The following is a 20,301-nucleotide window of genomic DNA, read 5'->3' as shown; positions in this document are numbered from 1 at the left end:
TGCACGCAGAGCCCAAACTTTCCATCGCAAGGAGACATCAGGCTCCACCGCTGGATGCTGCGCGCAGGTACTGCCAGCTGGCGACACCTCGGTGCAGACCTCTAAGCAGTACCCACTCCAATCCTCATTAAAACGACGTTTTCAGTAACATTTCAGTACCTCATTTGTAGGTGGCGTTCACAGAACAGAAGTGCTTGGAGACCCCATTTTTCTAGATGTACAAGCACACAACAGTGACAGCCTTTGCCTTAAGGACTGGTTGGGATGCAGGAGAGAGCCCGAGGTGAAATAACTCCCCTGGTTAGAAGCCAGAATCAGGACCAGGAAATCCAGACTACCAAAGCTCAGACGCAGATCATAACCGTTTCTTCCTCTGCAGACCCTTTTCAAACACACCACAATGTTTATATGAAACCTCACCCCAAGCCCTAGTCATGTGGCAGAAGAAGGGGAGAGAGAAATACCAATAATAACAGGAGATGACTACAATCCCCGAGTCGTTCAGAGTACAAATTTCCACCATCTGCACACTGTATGTCCTAACAATCCACCTCCATAAAAAAGCAAAGCATTTTTTAACAATGCTGAGGATTAAACCCCAGTCAAATCTGACAAATAAAAGCTCATTCAGGAACCCTGATTTATTTCGTAGGGATTAATGACACTTGAAAGCAGAACAAACCACTGCACTACAATAAACAACTGGAAGGAGAAATCAACACATAATAGTAATTTATTTCTCTTGCTGAACAGCAACACCAAGAGACTGAGCTATTTTGGATCAACCCAATCAAAACCATCATTTGGGGCTATAACCAACATTTTGTTCGAATTAAACTACAAACACGAAGTGCTGCCTTCCAAGCGGGGATGCTTGAAAAGCGCTTTTCTAATAAAAGCGAGGGCTAGTTTCATAGGGGGGCTTGGGAGTGTGATTTCTCAACGCCTGTGGAAGCTGCCTGGGGTCTGCACCGCAGACCCGTGTCCTGGCCACCTCTCTTCCCTGGCAGGAGGCGTCCTGGCAGCGGTGCTGAGCCTCCCTCGCCCCTGCCACACGCACACTTATCCCCCTGTGCGCCTGCAAAAGCGGTAAGCACACGCATTGATTTGCATCACTGATATTAATTATGATTTCAATCAGGAAAATTAATTAATACTGGGTTTCCTGTGCTATTTATTTCCAGTTTGGTTTGCATTTCAGTTTTTTTTTTTTTTAAAAGATGTTTTCCCAAAGGAAACTCTCACTGGTTAGAAGAAACTTGGTGCTGTCTCAGGTGATGAGGAGAATGCATTATTCGGTATCTAAACGCAGTAAGTAATTACACGGATTAAACACACCTTTATTCGAAACTTTAATTTTTACATTAACTTAGGCAAAAGTCAGTGGTGTGCATTTAGCAGATCTTTCTTTTTCTGGTTTTGATTTGCCATACTGCGTAGCGATATAAATTTGAATTTCAATTCAGAGCATACAAAAATAAGCTTACATAACTCCCTTACTGCTATCTAAAAATTAACTTTAAAAATATTACAAAATAGAGATTAAATATCATCTGCCATCACACTGAGCCGACAGACTAAGCCTGGTCTCCTCCTCAGCTTTAGAAGTAGCAGGTCTCCTTGATTACATTTTTATTCATAATTAGAACAGCAGGGGGAGGAGGAGGGAGGAAAAAAAAAAAAAAAAACTTTCTGCTTTCTCCATTTAGTTTCCAAATTTTAAATTCACATTATTCAACCAATGCAGGTGAGATAACAGCAATGAATACAACCCTCTCTGTACTTCTGCAGAAAGAAGCAACAGTGGCTTAGCACTTAAATACAGACTGCCTTTAGCCAGAAGCACTGACTAATGCGTTCTTACATGAAGGCAGATTTTGACAATTCTCTTTAAAAGATATCAAACAAAAACAAGTGCACACTTTCATGCAGCCAAGCAAAGAGCTGTAGCACGCACTGACGAAGATTTTTACACTAAAAAAAAAAAATTTAATAAATTGAGTTTACATATTACCTTTTCTATATTTGTGGTTTATCAAAGGTAATATTCAAACCCTAAATCCTTCTGATAGACTGGCATCTTCTACCAAATTCCCAGCCCAGGTGATTTTCCATATGACTTAGCTGTAATAATAGCACATTGGATAAAAGCTTTCTCCCTTCTTTCAGAATGAGACCTATACACTAAATTCAGCTCCGTAATTCACATTTACAAAAGCACTGATTTCCCATTTCAGTCATGATTTGCCACCTGCTGCTGCTCCTAACCAAGTATCAGGTAAAGAACCCTTCTCCCAGCTCTGAAGCTGCCTGGACACGTATTGACACGTGAAGAGAGAAGAATTATTTCAGCAGCTGTAGCAAGACGTCAAGAAGAAACTGCATCTCTCGCATCTGCTACCTTTTCCGAATGGCATTCGAGTGGTCAGGCAGCACAAAGACAGAAAGCAAGTCACGGAGCCTGACCGATGAAGTGCGGATGGAGTACCATGGTTTTATTGCCAAACAAATAACAAGACAGTAGACACGCTGCGGAAATTATATTTTCAGACCTGAAGGTAAAAGATGTTGCTTACAGGTTTTGATCGGAGCTGTAACACCAGCCAGGAGCCAAGCTTAAGGAAGAAGCAAGTTCCTCCCTCAGGGGACCTGTTGTTGATTCAGAAACCCCGTCCCCCTACCCTACCCTCACTCTGCCAAGTCCTGGCCCTGGAAAAGCAGTACATTTTGGCAACGTGCATGTTTTCTCTGGTCAGGGGTGCCCACGAGGAACGTACTGGGGTAACTACAAGCGAGGAGGTTTCTCCATAGTAGATCAGAGCAGCTGTAAACTATCAGCTATTTGCATCACCCATCCTTATATAAATGCTCTCAGTACAAAAAGCTGCCTGCATTTCAGTACTGACTCCAGCAGAAAATCTCTGGAAAGCCTAAGGGGCAGAAATTTTCCTTCCAGATCCACTGAAGGCAGCAAATAATCTAATAATGGCTCTCTCGGCCTACAGTTCTTCCAACACCTGTTCTTCCTACTGTGCTTCATATTTCAAAGCTCTTTTTAAATCAAAGTGCTATTTGCTTAAAGTCCTCATTTTAACCAAGCCTGCTGAGTATGCCATTAATAAAGTCCCGCTAACAGACATCAGGATAAATATAAATAATTGCAAACACTATTTAGCATCAATCTGAATCCCCGGTTAACCCTATTACCCTCTCCATTTGTTTCAAGACGTTTAGCTGTCTTCAGCTGCTTGCTCCAATCCAAAGATTCCTGAGAATGAAGCATTTTGCTTCTGATTTTCTAATTCTGCCGACAGCAGACGGACAACACCCTCCTGCTCACACCTCCTCCGCTGGCTCACGAGGCCGGCAGCGATTACCTGCGGGATGTGCAAGGGGGCTCAGCTCCACGGCCACGGCCACCGCCTGGCAGAGCCCTGACGCATGCTTCTAGGACTTGTAGAGGAGTTTTGGTCTCACCACCACCAGTAAATGCCCAGTCAGGGCACACAGCCCAGGAACAACGCCTGCAAAAGGGCTGCTCCAGACTCGTGCTGCTGAAGCTTTCCATAACTTCACAGGCAGCCCAGCCTCGCAGGATCTCTCCCTCCTGCGGCGCCATCCCAACGCTTCTCCCACGCAACTTGCTGGCCCCAGCACCGAGCTGCATTTCACACGTGCCATGGATGTTCCCCAGCCTCCAGCAGGTTTTTCAGCAGCCTTTTGCAAAACCAAAAGCAGATTTTGCTTCCTGGAATATCTAAGCGGTGAAAAGGCAAAACTGCTCTTGAGTTACTCCAGCCAAGGGACTGGCATGCCTGTAGGATGGCCAGTGGGGAAGGAAAAGCGGGATGGAGAAAGATGCAGCAGGAGGGTATGGGACAGGTTGCTGAGAGACAGCAAAGAAGGGGACAGTGCTTGTTAGAAAGAAAACAAGCTTTGTTTGTTTTTTTTTTAGTTTATTTGTCCTGGGTGAAATCCAGTGGAGGCTGGCCGACTTCCATTAGCCAAGCATCCAACCCACATCCAACCCATGTTCCGTTTGGGGACTGCTGGTTCATTCCTGAAGGCCTGGAAGACACCTGCTGGAGCTCTCTGCTAGCACAGCCAAACATTGCGTACCACTGAAAATATGCTTTGTTTGGTTAAAAGGAGCCTTAACAGAGCGCAGGGCTTGTGGACTGATGTCAACAGCAGCAAATCTCTGTTTACCCAGACAACAGGTGCAAGGAAAGCAAAGGCGTTTCCCTCCCTCGGCACGTAGCACAGCGCTGGAAGCAGGAGGAAAGGGAAAAAAACACGGGAGGAGAGAAACACGGGAGGAGAGAGGGACGCCTGAAGGATCAAGATGGCCAAGGAGCAATTTCAACCTCCTTTTCTCAGCTCCTTGCTGTCCCAGAGCCTGAGATCCCACGCACACTCCTGACCATGAGATAAGAGGCAATGCTTTCTGGCAGTAAGCTGTTGCTTAATTATGTGTTTTAGGCAGTTTTCCAGTGCAGAAGTCTCCTCCTGGAGTGCACCCCAGCATCCCTCCGTCTCCACGACCCCGCTGTCCAGCCGTGCTGGATGGCTGCTCGCAGAGCAGCTGCAGCCCAGGGATCCCAAGCTGCGAGGAGCCCTGCGACACAGCCCTGCAGGCATGCGAGACGCAGCACAGCTGTGGGGAAGTGTGAAATGGGCGTCCAAAGCATGAATCACACATTCCCCGTGCAAGCTGCACACCAGGGACACAGCCCAGTCTTGCTTCTTCTCTTTTAACCACTGCATTCACTCGCTGTTACTTGGAGCTATCGACCTCACCCACCCCATGCAGCACGCCTTGCCTTGAGATAAGTCGTGCTGGTGGGCAGACGGTGTGTTTGGGAGGAAAGGCAAGGGGCAAGAAGACTCACCTTGCAAAAGGAGATTTTGTGAGTTTAGTTCATATCTCCAGCGTATTTGGAGGAAAACACATGTCCAGAGACTCCAAGTCTGGTCCTTTTTTGGACGCAATGCCAAGGAGATCCTGGTGCCATGGCTGGCAAATTGGTGACAAAGCCAACAGCACGTGGCACAGAGTGGGAATGCTGATTGAAATAACAGCAAAAGTGAGGAGTTTCAGAAAGCAAGCACAGAGGCTGTGTGTGTGTCCTCACAACACCAAATACAATCCACTCTGAAACACATTACAGCAAGAATATGAATAGATGTTTAAATAGACTGTTGTCATCTAGTGCATCTCACAAATCTAATCAGAAGTAACCAATACTGCAGAAAGCTTGCCGTGGCATCAGAGGCAGCATTTAACAGTCCATTCACAAAAGCTATCAGTTTCTTTCTCCCTTTTTGGATGTCTTCAGCTGATGTTTCACATAAAGACTCAGGTCCTGTTCCTGTCCTAGTCCATACTCATTTCGGTCTCTGACTACACAGACACCTCTCTCTGTCTGTGTCCTGTTCTCCCTTTCTCTCACCTACCACAACACCAAAATCTCCAGGGTGTTTCTCTCATGTGGCTGGACTATGGCAAACACAGCTCTGACAGTAGCTACAAAATGCCACCACCCCCTGGACAGGGCAAGCATGCTTACCACCTAACCTTATAACTACAGTGAGCTCCACCAGCTGGTCTGTGGGGTTGCCTCACCAGATCCAACTCATGGAGCAGGACCACAGCTGAGAAAACCAAACTCTTCATCAGAAGAGTAATATTAAATGTTAGCTAAACTCAGCTTGATGAAGCATTGAAGATGTGTCATGAAGACGGTCGCAGAGCTTTTAAGCTCATGTTTTCAACTGAAGTATGTGCTCAAATCCTTTGTTAAACTGGGGTCCGTGTCCTGATTTGAATCCAGCTCCTCACCCAGCACTGAGCTCCTGGTGGCTAACCACTCAGCCAAAGAGCAAGACCAGCAGGCTGTGCAAAAAGAGAGGGTGAGATCTCCAGCTTCACAAGGACACAAGCGATAAATTCATTAGTAAATAGGAGGGGCTGAAACACAGATAGAATAGAGGCAGAGATGAATGTAAAAAAATTAACAGTAACGAGGACAATTTGCTGGCGAGTCCAGAAACCTTTATCTAAACCACTGCTGCGCCTCATGAGGACGTTTGCAGGCAGAGCACAGAAGCAGTAGTACCGATTCATTTTAAGCAGGAGGACATGCAGGATATATCAGACACTCATTTAGACATGTACGCAGTTCAGGACTCGATGCAAAGCCTGCTGAAGCCAATGGGTCTGAGAATGGTGTTAGAAAACCAATTTTAGGAACCTGTCAAAATAATTTTACGAATGTATTTGTGATCTGTGACTGAATACAGCTAAATGAACTGGTTTTCCAAGTTATATTTATCTGGAGAATCTTTTTGACTTAAACACTCGCATAGCAGTAACAATGTTATCTAATTTTGGCAGTGCAGAACACAGTAGGATGACTAAAATTAGGTTTGCAAACATGCACTAAGAGACACAAGGCTTCCCATGACTCATCTACTTCTCTAACTAAGAGCGTCCCTGATAGACTAATGGGATCCTCACCAAGGAGGATCATTTTCTCAATAAAGGCAGAAGATTTAAAGCAACCGTGTTACAAGCAGTGAGAAGATCCTGTATTTGCCCTGAGGTAGCACATTCATTTCCAAGACATACAGCAATAGAAAACGTCTTATCTGGAGAAAGTACTTTTAAACGTTCTCCTGGAAAAGTAGTTAAATCTGAACAAATGTGCCAGACCCTATATATCCTCACCTCCTGCCACAGGTGGACTTTGCTGGAAGTCACGTTATAAAGAAGTATGACATGAATATGCAAGCGACTTTGCCCAGGAGGGGCAATCCAGAAGAAAAATGCCTAAATAAAAGCTGTTTTCTGAAGGAGAATGTCTCAGCCTTGGGAAGCGTTCACCAGTAGAGATCAGAGCATTTCTCTCTAGCAGCCTTGCTGTCCCCGTTTTTCACACAGGAAATCTGTTCTGCCCAGTCACCCCAGAGTGCTGGCACACAACTGGGAAGAAAACCCAAGCACCCCCAAACCCCTGCTCCCAGTCCACTCACCACATCCTTTCTGAAATCCATCCTGACTCGAGGCCTCTGTAACAGAGGGGGAGGGAAGTCAGAATAAGTCCAGCAATGTTCAGCTCTAAGATGCTGAAGGTGCTCAGATCAGTACTTTCTAACCTCGTTCTTCAGGCTCGGAGAGCTCCTACGTGCCATGCATGCTTTGAGCTCTCCAAATGTTGGGCAAGACACAACACTGCCAGAGCAAGGCTTTTCTTATCAGTGCCTCTGGGACGGTGCAAGCTGGCAGACAGATTACAAGAACCTCAGACACAGGGGGCTCTCTGTGATTATACACTAGCAAATTTGGCCAACTAATCAAAACAACCCTGGGTGACGCACATCACTGGAGAAAATAAATTGTTTCACGAGACAACGATTGCAGAAGGACGAGTGTTGCACCTCTCAACAAGAAGTGCGACTTCAAGATGTTGGCGTGCATCTCAGTTAAAGTTTCCCCAGCACTAATAAAGCTGTGATCACACCAGTGCAGACACCAAGGTCACCTTGCTGACTGCTATCTGTTGCCCAGAGGAGTTTCATACTCTGCACAGTCCCATGCTGCTGTAGACCATCGGTTGACTACTGGCACATAGGCCACCGTGTCCCCACGGGTGGACCAGCCCGACCAACTTCAGGTCTTACTAGCACTTTTAAAGGCAATGATTGAAAGGTGGTGGGCAGGGAAGGGAGGCAGAAATGACAGCCACAGGGCTAAAGTGACGAAATGATAGCTGGGAAAGCTTCAGGTGGGATAAAAAAAGATCTGCACCAAGGGAGGAGGTCTTGGAGGCTGAGATAGGGAAGGACACAGAAGACGACGGAGCGGTTTCCTACTTACAGAAGGATTCAGAAGCGTTAGACCAACCTTTCATGCCGCTTACCTACCTTCTGTTTCTGGCTAGACCCCTGGGTCTTTATTCCAGTCTTGCCAGCAAACTGGGCAGCCAACAGAGGGGATGGGAAAATACCCACAGTCGCTCTTTGTACTGTGCTCCCAAAACATCTACTACTCCAGTGTCCCCAGTCCTCCCTTCCTGCAAGTTTTTGGGTGCTTCCTGCAGGGAGCTGTCATCTCGGGGCCCAGGCAATACAAAACTGCCCTGGTCTTTGAACCTTCAGGGCAGGCTACAAAGAACTCAAAGGCTGCAGTAGAGAACACACCTGTACAAGGCAGAGGAGGGTGAAATGAAGAAAGAAAGCGACTGTTTAACTGGTTTGATTGTTGTAATCGGAGACACGGCACCGCTTTTTATTGTTGTAGGAACATGAAAAAGTTATACATCGCTCGCTCTCCCACCTTATATCCTGAAATATAACGGTACCAGCACTTCAGTTACTGGGAGTAACTTCATTTTCTTTGCAAGCAAAAAGTCAAGGAACTTGGTATTTTTAAAAATCAAAACTCAGATTAGAGTTGGCATTTAGAAGCTTCCAAAAGCGGCAGGCCCTAGGGCCAGGGCCTTTGCAGCCCCAAAGGCACAGCTATGCAAGTTCAAATAAATTAAGTGCAAGGAAATTGCATAAATCTACCTCCTTTTCTGCAGTGGGGAGAGGAAGCCCAACACTTCCATGCTTCAATGGGCAGGCATTCCTGGAGATGAGTAAAATATTATAATCAAAAGGCCATGTTTCATAAAGAAATGCACTGAGGCAGCTGGTCTCCATCCCAGCTTAAAAATTCAACCTTACTTGTGCCTTTAGAGGAACAGGACCCTTACACAAACACATTACCTTCAGCTTTTTTTTTTCTTATATCTCCTCACAGCCCTTCTTACGGCTGTAGATGAATAAAACCTCATTTGCATAGCTACCATCATTTCAGTTGCAGACTTATGCTGCAGTCTCACAGTGGGGAACAGAGTCCAGCAAGCCAATAAACGCATCATTTCTTTCATAAGGAAGTGCAATACAGCATTTTCTGCTAGAAAGAAGGCTCTGTTGTTCAGCACCTTTTGATCGCATCCTTCTAAAAGCAAAATATCTGCCACTATAATTAAGGGTAGGGTACTTAACTGAATATTTCTTTTGTCAGCCATTCATTTTAAAATGAGAATTTCTTGCCACATTATGCCATTTTAATATCAGATTGCCCTCAACCAGAACATCTGTGTACTTAACCAGCTGCTTTAAACAACTGCCTTCTTTAAGATGAAGTCAAACAGATTACATGTTTTACTATAGCCAAATTTCACTGCAAAGTTCATTCCCTCATGCCTTAGTTGTCAAGAAATGAACTGTCAATTCATTTCCAAATTAAAAAAAAGCAACAACAAAACCGCACTTACTAAAGGGACAGCAACTAGTGTCTTATAATTGTGATAAAGACTCAGTAACATTAAAAACTATTTCCATATTCATCTCCTTAATATTTGGTAACAGTTGCAAACATGCTCCAAAAAACAGCCAAATTCAGTCACTCCGCAACTGGCAGGAATGAGGGAAGAAGAGATCATCTCCTGGGACACATAGGTAGTTGTAGCCTTGAATTCAACCTAGGCTCTGTTACTGTACCTTAGGCTTAGGATATTTATGTGCACGTTCAATGCATGTCTTTGCATCTCTCAGAGCAGCAAGATGCAAAAGCTTAGTCAGGTATAAGAAGAGATAGGGCATTTCTTCCCCTGGAGCTCAACTTTCAAAACAAAAAGCTATCAGTTATCCTTGTGAGAGGGGATTTAAAATGTAAACTGAATGTAATGGGCACGTCTGCACAAGCTTTCAGAAAGCAGGAACTTATGCCCGAGCTCCACGATTAAGTTCTTTGCTTTCATTATTCCTTGTTATTTCACTGCTTCCTGAATCATAAGCCTGACCCAGGAAGACCCAGCACTGCCCAGAGAAGACCTCTAGTTATGCTAAAGGAAACACAACACTTTAAGATGGGACACGATGATGCCAACAGGAGCACATGGATTATTTTCTCAAAGGGAATTTTCTTTTTAGTGTTTGGAAACTCCCGCACCAGTGAAACTAGGCTGGTCTAGTATGGCATTTAAAACAAAGCACTTAAGAAAAAGAGGAAAATGTCAGCTATCCCAGATCCATTAGTTAATTGATTCAAAGCACGAAGACCATCAGCGCCCAGCTGAGATGACAACAGTTACAGATTGTCAGCATAAGTCACAGAGCAAGGCTCAGCACTTTGAAAAATCCACTTTCATGTTTCGGGCATTTACTACAATCTGTGACCTTCTTAAATCCCCTGCATTTCCCAAAACTCCTCCAGCATCCCAATGGGCAGGTAGGTAGATCATGAAGGAAGTTATTCTCAGAGTCTCCCTTATCTGCACAGCTTTTACTACCCAGGCACAAGTAGCTCTTTGGACTTTTAAATACATCTTTCCCTGCTTCATGACACTGCAGTACAGACATTTCTGTGGTTTAGCTGCTATTAAAAGTCCCAAGTAGAGAGTTCAGCTAAAGCACAAAAAATGCTGGCTATCATACAACTCAGCACACAGGGAAGGCTTTTATAAATATGATGGATGAATACATGAGGACATGTGGGGTTAGTATAAATTAGGTTAGGATAAATTAACCAGAGAATATTGATGCAGTATTGCTTAGGATACCTGTGTAAAGGCAGACTTCAGGTGGCTGTGTAAGTATCATAGGCACTGCATTATAAATATATTCCAAGGAGAATTTAAAGTAAACTTAAAGAACATGAAGGTTTTGGGGACGCATCAGAGAAATACAGAACAGAACTTCTAAATGCATGCTACAAGAGGACAGTAGGTGATTTTGTTTGAAGAGGTGTGATTGGAGTTGAGTGAAACATCCCGTGTAACACTGAATCCTATTGCAAGCCAACTTCTGTCTTGACTAACCCCATGTTTTATCAGGGAGTTTATTTACTCCATCTTCTGAAATAAAAAGACATGTTCAAGCAATAAACCAAATTCAAAGCGCTTATCTCACCCAAACTCAGAGTCAGTACCTGGGTCATTCCCAAATTTATATTCCAAAACTGAAGTTGAATCTAATGGACGTTAAATCATGGGCCACATGCTGGAATAAAAACGATGGGATAAGAAAATGAAAGCTCCGTACACAGAACACTGAGAAAGCCAGATAATCTGTAAGTGCTACCCCTGTCAGCAGCTGGTTTAGGCAGAGACCTCACCCCATACTGGTGTACACCACCATGGCTTTATGTTCACAGACCAAGGTGGCCTGGTGCTGCTAGTCCCCAGATTCACCAAAACCGAGCAAGTCATCCGTAGCTGCTTGGCAATAGGTAGGCTAGCCTTCAGCTATCAGGGCAGGGAGAATCCACTGTTTCCTTCTGATGTCTTTCTTCACACATGCTTCCTCTTTCCTTTAATAACCTCCTGCTCTGTAACCAGCAAGAACACACCAATCTCTTATTTCTAGGTAACGAGGTCTAGGGCTGGCAGCAAGCATCATCAGCCAGGCCAACTGCAAAACCCCACTATGAAAAAAGAAAAATTGCTGTAATAAACCACAGTTTGGCCCACCTGGCTTGCTAAAGCTGCTTACACTGTCTGTGCAAAGTTCTGCTTCACCTCACCCAGCCCAGACAACCTATACATGGCAGTTCTTCATCTAGGCTCCCTTAAAACCAAAAGAAGGGAAAGTGTTTTTAGAGCATGCTTCATCTGCTTCTAAAGTAGGCAGCTAAAACAGGTCAGACGAATCACGTTATCAGCAGTTTTTTCTTGCCATTGGTTACACAAGGAGCCAACGGGGACCAGGTCATACGCAGACGTTCCAAGTTAGGGGAAATGAAGCCCATCTCAGACATCTGCACAACTGCACCCACAGCGCTGCTTATCCTCCCACAGCTGAAAGTGGGGCTAATTTCCACTGCAGAAAAAAGAAGTAGAAGTCACCCAACCTTCTACAGACTGATCTCAGATTGGAATTCCCAACAAGGCAAGGCCTTTCTTCCTAACACTTGAATTAAGTAAATGGCTTGAAGGAGTTTGAGTCATGACTTCTATTCCCAGCGCTACATCTAATCTGGAATCTGACCTTTGGCATGTCATTTAACCTTAGTTTTCCTGCTAACTGCGAAGTAGGGATAATCATAACAATCCTGCAGGAATGCTGCGTCTTCGCTGATTAACATCTTTATAGTGTGCTGAGAATCCAGTGCCCCTCATAAAAACAGCGGTACCATTAACTACTACATGAGCTCCATCATGATTACTGTAACAAAGAGCACTTATCTGATATTTATCTTTGAAACAGCTGAACTTAATTTGCATGCACTCATTTTTGGACAGTCCTCAGTGGTACTTGCATCCTTATTTCTCTGGGATTTGTATCTTCTGTTCTGTCACTTGACAAGTTCACCACCATCTTGCCTTTTCTGTTGCCTGTTCAAGTCATCCACTAATGCAAAACATTCATTTCTTACTTTCTGCCTAAAGATGACTATATATAAGTATATAAAAGCCCACACATTCTGCCATTAAGTTTCCCAGACAAATAGATTTGAATTTCAGTAATGTAAACAAAACTGCAGGCTTTTGCCAAGTCTAATGGACAAATATGAATAATTCCTGCCTAGAAGCCACACTTGAATCACTGCAGACAGTGACTTGGACAAGAAACCAAAACCAAGCATCGCTGCCCCCATCTTCCATTCTCGCAAACTCCACCAAGGTAATATCCAAGAAAATACTTACGTAATACAAATGCTTCCATTTCAGTCTGAAAACAGCTTCCATTTACAATAGGAATACACACAAGACACAAATATATACATACTTATGGGCCTATATATGTGAATACGTACACAGAGTTATGCTGCAGAGGGAAGGCATCCTTGGCCCAGTGAGCCCCCCACCGCCCGTGCTCATGGCACGAAGGACACTCTGCAGCAACAGCAACCAGCTGAGGGCTATGGAGACCACTTTCAGGCCAGTTACTCACCATCCCTGAGAGGGACCATATTTCCCTGTCCCACATTTCCACCACAAAGCCGTGGTCACACTCAGCTCTGCTACCCCTCCTGGTTTAAACAGATGGGGTGGTTTAAGCAGACAGCCTCCAGCCCTCACTCCTGGCTGCTAACTTCTAGCTCAAGCACCACTGTCAGATTTGATCCCCCCTCAAGGTTACAGGGGCTTTGGGTCTGCACACTAAGCACTGACTACAAACCAGATGACTGCTCTGGCCTTTATGCCCAAATGAAGAGCTCTCGGGGGGGACACAGCTTTCCCTGGGTTGCAGCAAGCACTCCAAGGACACCCACACCTCTGCACTTGCCCACCATCTCTGTCCCTGCTTGCCTGAGCTTGCTTGGGCATCCAAGTAAAACTCAAAGTGACAAGCAACACCTGTTTCCACAGATATTTTCCACACCCAGCTACGTCTGATCCTTGCTTGATTTCCTCCTTTAAAGCTTAATCATGGTTTCAGTGAGCAGCCTCACTCAAGTTCCTGAGTTCTTTACTTAATGCTTCTGTATTTGAGCTCAGACATCTGAAGGGATCTCTCGTTTAAGTAATCTGTTCAGCACAGAAAGCCCTGGAAACAGACTTTCTGCCAGTCATCGTCTTAAACCACGAGCACAAGCTGCAGTACGGTGTGTATTTTTCCACTGTAGCAACGCAATGGCAGGATTTTGCTTCCCTTGCACTGGATTTTCTTAAATACAGCTCCTCTACCAGATGGACTCCATAAAGTGTAAAACAGGATGCGTGTCTCAAAATGGGTTCTTAAAATTCAAGTTTCTATTTGTGGTACCCACCAGAAAGCTCCGCATCATCCTTTGGAAGCGCTGAGAAACAACTAGAAGACCCGAGTCAGTTCATAGACTGGTGGCTTTAATTTACGTACGTGTCATTTGCAGATACAGATTTTAGGATGTCAGAGGTCGTGAGGATGCCCCACTCTATGTGGATCATAACCCACAGTGGGGAAACTGGCGGGGGAAAAGCCCAAGAAGTAAGGAGGAGGCTCTCTGCCCGCGGCAGTACCCCGGTGGCTATCCCGGGACTGGGAGCAGCCGCCCGAGGCAGCGCGGGCCCGGCTCCTCCCCACGCCCCCAGGCTCAGGGCTGCCGTCCTCAGCAGGGCTGACCTCAGATGCTTCCACCGGACCAACGAGGGAAGCAAAGCAAAACACGCTGCAGACCTCAGAAGCCAAATCGCACATCCACAGGGAGAAACGGCCTGTGCCTGACCCCTTGCTCGCCCCTCGCCCACACAGGCAGCAGCGGCCAAGTGAAGTCCCGAGGACTTGGCAATCGGGGTCACCCTGACGCAGACCGACGGGAACACAAGCGTGGCTGGAGCGCAGAGAGGATGTAGGAAGCTGTCAGGACAGAGCTGCACCGAGCTTTTACCCACAGCCATCCGCACCCGAGACTTTTGCACCACCAGGCATGGATGCGATCCCTTCCGGGGGGGAGAGAATAGAAGGCACAAAACTGCAGCTCAGCGCCGAGGTGGTGACAAGCGCACGGCTTTCCCCTCTCAGCACCTCCGCTCTTCCACAAGCCTCGGTGCTGGGAAATGGCATCGTATTTCAGGATTGATTTTCTCCTACTTCAACCTTCAAAGCCAGGATGTTGCTACATCTTTGTCAGCAGTGTCAGGATTTTCCACACTAAATCTGACATCTTTTTCATGTTAAATGATCTAGATACCTTACATGTGCTGTACCCTGTGGATTCTTCTTCACTTTCTTCTGTGATCAGATGTTTTCTTTCTCCTCCTTTTCATACTGCACTTTATAAATAGTTTAAATAAATGCATATCTTGGTTTAATGAGCCTGTGCTGTCTGAGTGAGTTTAGAAATTACCATTAGTTATTTGCAGTAGCTAAAAATGGCTATAGGGAACCTATTGACATGAAAGCATTACCTGTTATTAATGCCACTAATCTTGCCTAACGACCCAGTACTGTCTCTGAAGCGTGATCTTTCCCAAAGTTGGTGTTTTGTTTGATTTTTTTCCCCACCTTTCACGGTACTAATTACTTAAGATTCTTAAATAATTTTCTATTTTCCTTGCAACAGAAATGTCCCAGTACCGTAACGCAATGAGTCCAGTTGCACCATACAGCACACTTATACATATACACACTATACAACATACAGACTCAAGGGACTGCCTTGTTTGCTTTAAAGCACGGTGGGTGAAGCTTGGGCTGTATTCTCTGCTTTCAAAGGGCGTACAGTGATGGTGCAGTCATCTGGCGTAACTGGGACATGCATTTATTTATGCCAAAGTGGTACTGTAACTGCATGCGACCTACAGTATAGGCTCTAGGCAATAACCTCTTTCTCTGGTGACAAGGTCACAAACGAAACACGCTTCCCTTGCTCTAACCGCATTCTTCTGGGTTATATGTGAAATTTTTCTTCACTTTGTCTTTTTTGTATGTTCTTCTGAAAAGGCTTTCATCACCATTACCTACCTCTACCACTTCATCAGTTGCAAACATTTACTGATACGTCTTACTACTGAAGTAAGAATCACACAGGGTATGTTTTACCTTGCCAGTTTTAGTGGCTTCCAGTGGAAGAAGTCTATATCAGTCTTATTTACCCGCAACCTGATGCGCTGAAAGATCATAGATATAAGAAAAATTGCGGCTTCTACGACAACAGGGTCATGATTCCCACTCCCTCCACTCTGCAATACACATAGACAAGTCTAGAATCAGATTTTCCACATTATTTAACACTGTAAAACAAACAAATTTTCAAATAACTAAATATTCCACATCTATGTGAGTATTTAAATACCAAGGCCAATTTTCTTCATAAATAGTATCCAGCTGATCCTCCTCCCTGTAATAATCAGAGCAGATACATGCTCTTAGGTATATATGATCCATGCAAGATGAATTTTTTCTTGGTTTTTGAAATATGATTCTTAGATTTGCATTCCCCAACCAAAAGAAGAACGTGACTTTGATCTCATATAACTTGTAACGAATGACAAAAAGAGCCTTATCCATTACTGGCATTTTAACCCAGCTTTATAAGAGACAGCCCCTTGCCAAACAGCAGCAAAGCTGTGACAGCTGGACAGGACAGTGTTAACTACATGAAATGCAGTTAGCATGAAACGACATCAAAAAGTGCTGTCTCATCAAGCAGAGATGTTCTGTGGAGGCAAAGTTTACAGGAATACTCTTCTTATTAGACCAGTTCTTACAGTCAGAATAAAGGACAAGCTTTTAGAGCCAAAAAAAAAATCCTCTTCAATCTGCAACAAAAGTTTCAATCGTCTATTTTCCTAAACTTTTTATCCTTTTATTTCCTTTAAGCTTTTATTTTTTTCCCCTCTTTTCCTTCTCTCCCACAGACACATTTAATGGGAAGTTAGTCTGAGGATTTACGGTATTGCTAAGAATGGATACTTTAATGAAAAGAAAAGCTGAGGTTTTTCTTCACAGAATTACATTTCTTCTGCATGTTTTTGAAATTTTCTTAATTTTTTGTTTGTTCAAAACTTCTGTTTCAGATCTGCAAAAGGGTTGTGTAATCATAAGCTCTCCTGGTTTTGCCAATTATAGAAGTTGGTTTAATAAAAGATATTCCCCCTCCCTTCATACACATACATTTGTATCTTTAGACCATGACAGCTACAGCAGCACTATGATAGCATGTTGTATGGAAATACATTGGTTGCCCTAAAGGCAGCACAATCTCTCCTGCCCTGTGGCTAAACGCCAAAGACACTCGGCAAGGATGCGGACAATCCAGATTTAAATCCAGCTCCGTATGATTCTAAGGCCGGGTTGTCATCCCACATCATCCTGAATCAGGCAAAGTAGGACTTCAGTTAACTCTCCATAAGCTGAACCACCACCCTGCCTGAACGTGCCGAACTGAAACGCTCATGCTTCGATTTCTAACAATCGACAAGTATCAACGCATCTACTTTCACCACAGAGCAGCTGGAAATATTTTACTTTTAAGTTTATTTTCATTCAGTTTCAGACCCAAACCCTCAGCTCTGCCTCCACAAAACAGAGCTGGCATCCCTGCGCCTAGCCCAGCGGTCAGCTTTGCTGGGCCGTTATCCCCCAAACTTGGTGGCACTTTGCAGCATTACCACCTCCTGCTGCATGCACCTATCGCCTGGGAAAGCTTTCCTCTCACGCCAGTCCTTCGCTTTCTTCTTCAAAGTACGGCTTTGCAGTCATTGCAGCTAGATGGAAAGAGAGGGGCTATTTCACAGACTTTCATCCTCCTCACCTTCCCCCTCTCTACACCAGCTGCAGCAAAGAGCACTGAAGTGTCACCTTCCTCTAGCTGTTCTTGGAAGGTAATGCTACAAACCCCCAAATTTTACTTCTCATTACCTTGCCTGACCCAAATCAGTCTCTAGCAGGAGGCAGCTATGGTTTCTAAAGGAGACAGGCCCTGCTGTGCTGCACAGTGCAAAGCATGGAACTAAACCCAAGCTGGCACGAAGAAGCTCTCCAGCTGCTGGTCAGCCAGCAGCCTGCAGCTACAGGTACCATCACACAGAACCACCAGGGGAGAGTAAAAGTCTTGTTCCTGAAAAGCGCACACGTCCTCAGATGAAAACTGCTTCTAGTAGTGACACATCAGCTTTCTTGCCACATTTTTCCCCCATAAACAGCATATCTTCTCCACCTGTAACTGATGAACGTGAAGCTTATGAGGATGGGGGTCAAGCTCATCATAGAATCATTAAGGTTGGAAGAGACCTCCAAGATCATCTGGTCCAACCACCTCCCTACCACCAATGTCACCCACTAAACCATGTCCCTAAGCACCACGTCCAACCTTTCCTTGAACACCCCCAGGGACGGTGACACTACCACCTCCCTGGGCAACCCGTTCCAATGCCTGACTGCTCTTTTGGGGAAGAAATATCTCCTAATTGTAACGTGTAGTCAGAGAAAAGGCAAGTGGGAAGCCAGGCATGCACTCTGTCATGTGGCTGAAGTTCAGGGCAGGGACAGAGATAATGGGCACCTGGGGAAGGCACCGGGACAGCAAAGCCAAGCACCTGCCCCTAAGAAGCCGGCACTGCCAGTAAGGAGAAGTAGGCAGGCAGCATCTGCTTACCATACAGGATAAACTTCAAAAGATAGACAGATAAAATGCTTCAAATCTTTAAAGACTCTACACTCAAGGCAGAGTTAGCAAGACTGAGAATGACTTTCTCTAATAAATGCCCACAGGTGGATTTTAAAATTATCATTAATTCTGTTCTTTAAAGAAGCCATCTGTACTCACATGTTTCTTTTCATTTCAAAGATTGACATCAATTTCCATGTGACTCGATAACTGGCTTCAGTTCTGAAAAGCGTGTCTGGATCCTCGTTAACGGCAGCTACTGCTTGTTTGTGAATATTACAAAAAGGATGGTAAATAAATAAAGAAAAGGAGGGGGAGGGTATAAACATGTATACGAGATGAGAGAGACAACAGAAGAATGCAAAAAGTCAGGTTGCCACACCTACAAGGCAAGGGGAGCAGAGAGAAAAATGCATGTCTTTGCAAATGGATTAAACTGCAGTAGGCGTTGGGGAGCCCAGCTGAGGCTGGCACCAGTGAGATGGGTGCTCTGTAGGGTGTGCAGATCGAGAGGGGAAAAGATAGAAGCATGGCATTCTTCCCCAGGCTGCCCCACGTTTCAGGCACTAAATGCACACCCCACACAATTTACACTGACTTTGATGTGACTGGAATTTACCTCCTAACATACACTCTGAAGCTCTTCTAATCCACTAAATATCCCGCGATAAATTTTCTTTCGCTTTTATAGCTAGGATAAAATTATACTCCCAGGTACCAGAACGTTTTTCTCGTAAAATCTGGCGAAACCTAACCCCACAATCTCTAACAAAGAGTCTCCAGATACTTTCCTCTTCAGTAGAAATATTACAACATAGCAATTATGAGAAGGGTACGTGCTTATCTTCATTCCCAGCAACGGTATTCTCGTATTACTTCCTTAGAAGTATTCCTCTCCTGCTCTTCAAACGTATCTGCGCTAAAGCAAGGAAATCTGTGACAACTGCAGTGTCAGTTGTCACAGGGAAAAATATGTCAGCAAAAACATTTGATTCAATCTGCCGTATAAAGAAGCAACATTTCCTCGGGGTTTTTGTTTTGTGTGGATAAATAACAACTGTCCCAAATGCAAGTATCTAAAGGCAATTTCAGATATCAAAGGGCAGATTTCAGGCAACAACCTTCAGAAAGGAAAAAAAAAAAAAAAAGTAATCGGTTTCTTTTTTTTAATTTAGTGCAGGTTTGTTTCAAAACAAACCCATAAAATTTGGCCTCTTGGTCACAAACTTAAGTGTGAACTCTAACACGAAGAGAGACGCAAAGGGTGTTAGGGATCCTGCAGCTGTAAGTCCCCTCTGGGCACACGCATCTTCCCTGATGAGATGCATCATAAGGAATATGCAACAAGAACAACGAGATTTGCCAGTTCCCATGTGTAATCCGAAGCTTCTGCCTCAGAGATGTATTTTTATCAAGTTTTACATGCAATTTCCCCGTACTCGCAGAAGGACAGAAGAACCAAACGTAGCCAGCTGGTTTGCAGGAGGAGCAGGCGCTGAGCAAGCAGAGACTCAGCGCGCCTGCAAAGCCCCTGGCTGCCGGAGCCAGGCCATCCCCTTCCAGGTTCACACTTCGGTGGCTGTTACCCAGCAATGCAGGTTGAAGGGGCTGAGATACTGCAAGCGATTATGGGCTGCCAAAATACCATCCTTGGGTTTTGTCCATTTTAAGCTCATTTGCTCCCCTGCGTTTTAACGCTTTTTGACTTCAGCGACAATTACGCCCCAGATCTTCTTTGCTCCCGTCAGAAAAGACTAACTACGCTATTTGGTGAGCTTCTCACTCGCTGCTCCATCTCACCTGGAGGTCAAAGTCACTGACACGGAGCAGTGATTTGTTCCACTCCTCTGTAGTGCTGCAACCCCATTGCCCCTCTCCACAAAAGCCACGCTCCTGTAGCAGCTGAAATACTCCTTCGGCTACTCTCCTGCTGCTTCTTGCTCATCAACAGGATCATATTTCTCGCAGGAAAGAACAGCAGATCTTATTTCCTTTGAAGAGCAATTTGTGACACAGGCAAATCCCTTCAAGTGCCTCACCTAGAGCTTCCTGAAGTTGCTTGGCCATTCCAACTAGAGCTGCACCTCTGAAAACTGGGGTATTCAGGCAGCCTCCTTCTTTGGGGCGTTCAGCCCGACAAGCCCCAGAAGACAGGCCTTCCTTCCTCCTGTGCACCAGCCTTTTGTCCTTCCTGTGAAGGGTTTTGCTATTTCTTT

General features: G+C 44.9%; 1 protein-coding gene across 5 annotated transcripts in view; it reads right to left on the bottom strand.

The window, feature by feature from the left end:
• Nucleotides 1–20,301, bottom strand: part of EVL (Enah/Vasp-like) — a 146,761-nt gene that overhangs the window by 99,337 nt on the left and 27,123 nt on the right. Inside the window, exon 1 of one of the 5 annotated variants that reach the window (XM_080593208.1) lies at nt 7,036–7,059. The exons of the other annotated variants lie outside the window; for them this stretch is intronic. Within the exon in view, the coding sequence (XP_080449334.1) occupies nt 7,036–7,040 (5 nt within the window). The 5' untranslated portion in view covers nt 7,041–7,059. Of the gene's footprint in view, nt 1–7,035; nt 7,060–20,301 lie in introns of those variants that run through there. 5 annotated transcript variants of the gene reach the window in all.

Source organism: Anser brachyrhynchus (assembly GCF_964034855.1).
Source record: "Anser brachyrhynchus genome assembly, chromosome: 5".
Taxonomy (NCBI): domain Eukaryota; kingdom Metazoa; phylum Chordata; class Aves; order Anseriformes; family Anatidae; genus Anser; species Anser brachyrhynchus.
The sequence above is the reverse complement of the archived record's forward strand: the minus strand, read 5'-3'. Positions and strand labels throughout refer to the sequence as shown.